Consider the following 6483-nt stretch of genomic DNA (forward strand, 5'->3'; position numbering starts at 1 on the left):
AAAGATTAACCATTTTTTCTTAATTTTCTAAAATTTCAATTGATATGCTTTGTTAGGAATCTGCTATAACCAGCAGCCTATCATGGAAGCCCAGGAAAGCCCATAAAGTTATTGCAAAGACATGGATTATATGTATGAAGCCCGATAACAAGGTAATGATGGCCCACACCGCAGTCAAATGCATAATCTGCACACCGCAGTCAAATGCATAATCTGCCGATGTAAAAATCTTTTGTTTTTTTTTTTTTGTTATTTCTACCAGCAGCCCCACTGGCCACAAGCTCAGCAAAAGATGCATCCGGGCTATGCAAGCAAAGTCTAGTTGTCCATGACGTAGCATATTCTAATGGGTTAATCTTTTAAGAAGAAAGATAATGATTCCGTGACAAAATGATATCAAAACCACCTTGAATCTGATTTCGATATCATGCCAAACACTCCAACAAGTGGAGTAGACAAGGTGACCTGACCGATAAAGACGTCACGGATTTAAGTGAGAGAGAATGTTACAGAATCTTACATCGGATAAGTAAGAAAGGAGTGCTAGACTTATCAACGTAGACACAGCACATCCCTATAAGTTAACCTTTGGAGAAGAAGAAAATGATCCCGTGACATAATCCTTAAGTTTCTAACTCACTGACATGCATAACAAACCTTCTACTGGATTATACTGAATCAAGTTGCCCTTTTCGGAGAATTTTTCAGCTAAGGTCAATTGGAAGAGAACCATTATTTGAAGAATTTTGGGGCCACCCTGGTAAAATGGAACTCAAATGCTCCTTTGACAGGATTTAACCCTAAAAAGATCTAATTCAAGGTTAAACTCAGATCTAAAATCATCAGATGTTGTATATAAAAGCTATTTGTCTGATTGTTTATCTATCAGCATACAGCGCTAATGGCCAAATGCAATCAAACAAGTTGATCAGGAAATATTTTTCATAAAAGTGCAGGACAAAACCATGTGCTGCATCAATCATTATCATATCCTGGAGGCTTTGCTAGTGTAAGAGCACCCAATCCAAACTGATGATTAATGTGCCAGCCTACTCTGCTGTACTATAATGCAACAATGTTTGTTCCAAAGAAATGCAACAACAGAACAAGATTGTTGCGCTAAATTATTGCAGCATGTTATGTTATAGTCCTAGCTACAGTCAGATAAATCCTATTTAACTTGTATCCTCAGGTGCTTGGTTGTCCCTTTGAAAAGGGTTAGTTGAGAAAAATCACCCTAGTAAGATGCTTCCATGTTCGACAACGGGCATAACGCCACAATAGCTCTAAGATTCAACTAAATAACAAAATTATTTATGCTGTATGTAGGTTTAAATACTAAAGTCCACATTTTTACCTAAGTAATCTATCATAGCATTGAAGGCATGAAGAAGAAAAGACAGTGGCTTAAGAGTTTTAATATATAAGGCCTTGAACATTAAAGCTACAGCAAGGCTAAGCATAAATTTGGATGAAATACTTTGTTTTCAATTCAATAGCATAACAGTTAAGAAAAACAGAAAAATGAAAATTTCTCTCCATATTTTTGACAGATATAAGTTCTAGTGGTTTACTTTAGTACCTTGAAAATCATTAGCAAGTCTGTTGAGATCTCAAACTTCATTAAGTAGTTGCACTGTTCACGCGCTCAGCTTGGAACTGCCTTACTAGCTGCAAAGCCTGATGATAGAGATTGAGGTCAATACCATCAACATTCCTACCAGCACGTGCCTGCAAGATTGCCTGAAATAAATCATGGAACGTGAACATGTTAGTCTTGGATGGGGGATAGGGAGAGCAAAACAGAAGGCCTTTAACCTAGCCATATAGGAATTTACCTCACTGTTGGGTTGAATATGGAGTTCACCAATGAATTGGAAGATGGAGCCAACTCGGAAGCTAAGTTCCCTCAAGTGCTGGGTATCTACCTTTAGGGTGGCACTGTCATCAGCAATAACAGCTATGGCCGTCTCCACAGAGTACTCTTGCAGCCTAGGGATGAATGAAGATTTTTAAGTTCTCCTGAGACAGACTTCCAGTTCCTTCTCTTCCTTTTTTTATATGGATATGACATCACAACATAAAAATTAAGCAACTAACAAATGGAAAATAATACACTGATTGTGCAATCATCCAGCCACTCAAATCAAGAATACCACCATATAATTGGGTAAGGCATTAAATAATTGTTTAAAATCATTGATATGTTTGCCTACAATTAATCTTGCTTAGCACCTAAACCATCTGTAATGCTAAAAATTAGCATAAAGACATAGTATTAACCCAATTTGTTGGCACCGGCCATAGATATTTTCCTGGTTAAAGGGCAATCTAGCTGGATTAAAAGAAATTAGTTAATATCCAAATTACTACTGTAAGAAAAGTATAACCCTATGCTTTTCCTCATATTACTTTTCGTTCCTTGGCCCCTTCATACCTATTCAAGATGATCCCCAAAATTGAGAATAATTTATAGCAAGAATGATCAAGAGATCGAACCTGGTATGATTTGGACACCTAAACAAGAGAAATATTGATGCAGGGAAACTCTTACAAACTTTTGTTTTAGGCATTAAATTTGGTGGAGAAGAAATTATTGATTTTCGTTATAAGCCATGAATAGACTTTCTCATGGGGTTTAGGCTCAAAAAATTAGACTTACGCATGGGGCACTAGTCTTTTCCATGATGTAGCTTAGTGTTAAATTAGAGTTTTCTTCTGTGAATTTTTTTTCCAAACAATCTCCAAATCATAAGCTTGGATACTAAAAAAATTAGAAATAGAACTCTGCATCAATTCAAAGGGTATCATCCAAGATTACAATTATTTTGAGGGCAGATGGTATGATTAAATAAAGAAACAGATTATTGTTCTATGACCTGTCATGCTACTGAGAGATCACAACATATAAAGAAATCCAGACAAGAGAATAACATTATTTCTAAGAAACCATAGGCCATAACACCTGACATGCAATTATTAAGAAATAATGGGCCATAACAATAACAAATGACATGAAACTGGAAGATCTTTTTTATATGTAATATTCTCTAAGCATGTTCATTTCATGTTTATTCTTTTTTTTTTTATCTCAGCCTTTTCCTATGTAGACCTTTTTCTTTTCTCTGGAAACAGAGATGGGATCTGAGAAGCAAATGTTCGGTTTATATATATGTTATGACATCCATCCTCATTTCCAAAAGACATGGAACACCTTAGAATATAAAGATTCAGAAGCCTAATCTATAGGTTGGCTTCTGCATTTCTTCTGTGAGGTGGACAACTAAACAAATTCTTATATCAATTCTTCAAGCAAAACCCATCATGAACTTTACCATTGCCCATCCTTCCAATTGCTACAACCATGCAACCAAGATCACCACTTCTGCCAACATCATACTCCCTCATTTGTCATCCACACCCAACAAATACCACGCCACTGTCACCACCTCCACTGCCAAAGTATTGAGCCACCTCACAAATTCATGTTGACATGGAAAATCTGAGAATATAAAGATTCGGATGTCTAATCTATAGGTTGGGTTCTGCATTTCTTCTGTGAGGTGGACAACTAGACAAAGTCCTGCATCAATTCTTCAAGCAAAACCAATCATGAACTTTACCATTGCCTATCCTTTCAATTACTACTACCATGCAACCAAGATCACCACTCCTGCCAACATCATACTCACGCCATTGTCACCACCTCCACAGCCAGAATATCAAGCCACCTCACATATTAAAGTTGACCTCCTCTGCCTCCAACACCACCATACTTTGCCACCTCCACCTCCCCATAACCATACCACCTCTGCCTCCTAAACCATCAGAATAACATCAAACTTTACTACCATCATCTCAATCATCGCCTTCCTGCACCCCCATTCTCACATGAACACCAAAAATTCTAACAATTTCGCATCACTGCAACAACCATGCCCTTTTTTTCTTCTTCATTTTTGGGCAAGTCAGCAAGAACCAATGTCACCAACACTGTTGCCACAAACCCAAAAACCACTGTCACTATATTAACACAAACTACTACTTTTTGGTACATTGGACCTTGACTATCTCAAAAAAAGAAAAAAACGAACAAACAAGGCCACGTGAAGGGCCGGCGAACTGCTAATAAAGTAGAGAAAATGCATACAATAAAAGGAAAAAGAAAAGGGGACAGGTAAAACTTGTGAGAGAAGAATTCATACTTTCCGGTTACCCTTAGTGAGGCTCCTTCCTTGAAAAACTCGGAAGATGGTCGAAGCTCTGGTAAAGTAACCAATGCCCCTGGTTTTATTGCAGGAGACGCCATTAAACTACCACCCAGTCAGTTAAAAAATGAACTTTGAATCCTGCCTCTGCCTGGAATATAAAAATAAACCCACCCAGTTCAATAAAATTATCTAACAATTACTCAACTCGTTGAGGAAACCTGTTCCACCAAGGAACCTTATATCTTAGACCCAGATAAGAGAAGAACAGATTAAAAAAAATTGGCGGGCAATTTTTTTGGCCGTATAAATGAATTGGGGGGAAACGTTTGTTTAAAGAGAAGAGGGAAATGCAAAATCCAAAATTCTCTCACGCCAAGCATCGAACTATCTATACGCAGTCGATGATAAGAATAAAAAATGATTAAGGGAACTTGAGCCTGGCCCTGAAACTGTCTTTTCAAGCCCACCATGTATTGACAATATATAAATTATACGGTTAATTAATCAAATATTGTCACTTTGTTAATAAAAAAATTTAAAAATAAAATTTTAAAAAATAACTATTTATTATTTTAAAAATATTAATTTTTAAAATTTTTTGAATTTTTACTTTTATACATTTATGATATAGTATCTTACAAGTAAGTGATAGTGTATAAATATATTGATAGTACCTTAAATATAAATATTTATTTTTATTAATATAAATATTTTATTTTATCGGAGTTGATTTTTTTTAGTCATTTTTAAAAAAAATTTATTACTATTTATTTATGAACCATGGTTAATTAATATTGTAAAAAAATTATTTTTTTGAAAGTTTTGAATAGAATAGTTTTCAAATATATGTTTATTAAAATTTAAATTAATCAAATATTTAAATAATTAATGTCAAAGTTTAAAAAATTACACCTTAGTATATGACTCATTGATTAGTACATTATCTCCCTATTTAAATAATATGAATTCGAATCTTCTTTTCTTAAAAAAATAAATTAAAAGTCAAATTAAAACAATTTTTATCCCAAAAAAAGATAAGTAAATTTAATGTGAAATGATACACTATCAATTTATATTACATCACGTGTCATCTCATAAGTATATAAAAATAAAATATTTTAAGATTTATGAGTATTTATTTTTTAAAATTTTTTAAATTATTTATTAATGAGATGATAATATTTAATTTACTATTTTTTTTGAAAAGCAATATTTAGTTTACTAATTGTATTGTATAATTATAACCTAACTGTGTATGAAATATACTTTAGCTTAATTAATATTAATGAGTATTTTCTTGATATTAATATGTAGTAGTGATATACTTTTATAATTTTGAAGCCATGAGAAAATAGTTTGAATTAAAAAATGGATATTTATAGTTATAAGTTCAATATTATTTATTTTAATTTGTAGGTGGAAGACTTTAGCAAAGATTTAGTTAGTCCAATTCTAATCCAACAAGGTTCCACCCAAATTGGAATTTGGAAATTAACAAATATTAATTAATAAAATGCAATCATTTCACATATGAAGGAAAAGAGAAGCAATGAGTTGAAAGATGTCAAGAAAGAAGAAGAGAGTTGCAAAGAAGAAAAAGGACAAAAAAAGGGATTAGGGAAGCGACGGTAATTTTGTTTGCAAAAGAATTTTATTGGTCAACTTTAAGTGATGTGGCAGTGGGGTCCAAAGGCAGTATTGGGTTGACTATTGGGGCATTTGGTCATGGGGGATAATTGGTATTTTGAAACTACAAAGTTTAATGTCCTTTTAGGTTAATTAGGGTTTTTTTTTTTTGTATTTTGAGTTAATTATGGGTTTTTGTATTAACTTTTGATTTTAACAAAAAATAAATTACTGTTAAATTCAATATGAACTTACATTTTCTATTTATATAACATATAACGTGATTATGAATAGGTTATTGTGATTATATCAGTTATTACGTAACTACATTATCAAATTACATCATATATTAAATTTGATTATTATTAATTTTTTATTAAAATTAAAGATTTGTATAGTACTACTTAGCATTTTATGCTATATAGCAATATAACATTAATGTGATATACTGATATTTTATAATTAGAGGTAATTTAATAATTTTAAAGCCTAAAGTTAAATTTTCAAATGAAGTATTTTTTATTTAAATTAAAAAAATGAAGTGTTTTTTTATTGAGGTAAAAGAATAAAAAGCAAATGTGGAAAAAAAATCACAGGTGAATATTATAACTTGAAAAAAATAATTAATTATATATATATATATAGG

The 6483-nt window shown here is 32.5% G+C and overlaps 1 protein-coding gene across 1 annotated transcript; it reads right to left on the minus strand.

The window, feature by feature from the left end:
* On the minus strand, window positions 1404-4584 carry LOC18600518 (CST complex subunit TEN1). Its single transcript, XM_018120819.1, has 3 exons — window positions 4206-4584; window positions 1839-1992; window positions 1404-1743 (listed from the first exon to the last, which is right to left on the minus strand). Exons 1-3 carry the CDS (start codon window positions 4307-4309, stop codon window positions 1624-1626), a joined length of 378 nt encoding a protein of 125 aa, XP_017976308.1. The 5' UTR covers window positions 4310-4584; the 3' UTR covers window positions 1404-1623.

This window comes from Theobroma cacao, chromosome 5 (genome assembly GCF_000208745.1).
Source record: "Theobroma cacao cultivar B97-61/B2 chromosome 5, Criollo_cocoa_genome_V2, whole genome shotgun sequence".
Taxonomy (NCBI): domain Eukaryota; kingdom Viridiplantae; phylum Streptophyta; class Magnoliopsida; order Malvales; family Malvaceae; genus Theobroma; species Theobroma cacao.

Bases quoted from the DNA above. Each gene is read 5' to 3' on its own strand.
- LOC18600518 (XM_018120819.1), bottom strand. From the start codon at position 4,309: ATGGCGTCTCCTGCAATAAAACCAGGGGCATTGGTTACTTTACCAGAG. The intron at 1,993-4,205 runs GTATGAATTCTT...ATTCATCCCTAG, and splicing joins TCACTAAGGGTAACCGGAAA to GCTGCAAGAGTACTCTGTGG. The intron at 1,744-1,838 runs GTAAATTCCTAT...GATTTATTTCAG, and splicing joins ATATTCAACCCAACAGTGAG to GCAATCTTGCAGGCACGTGC.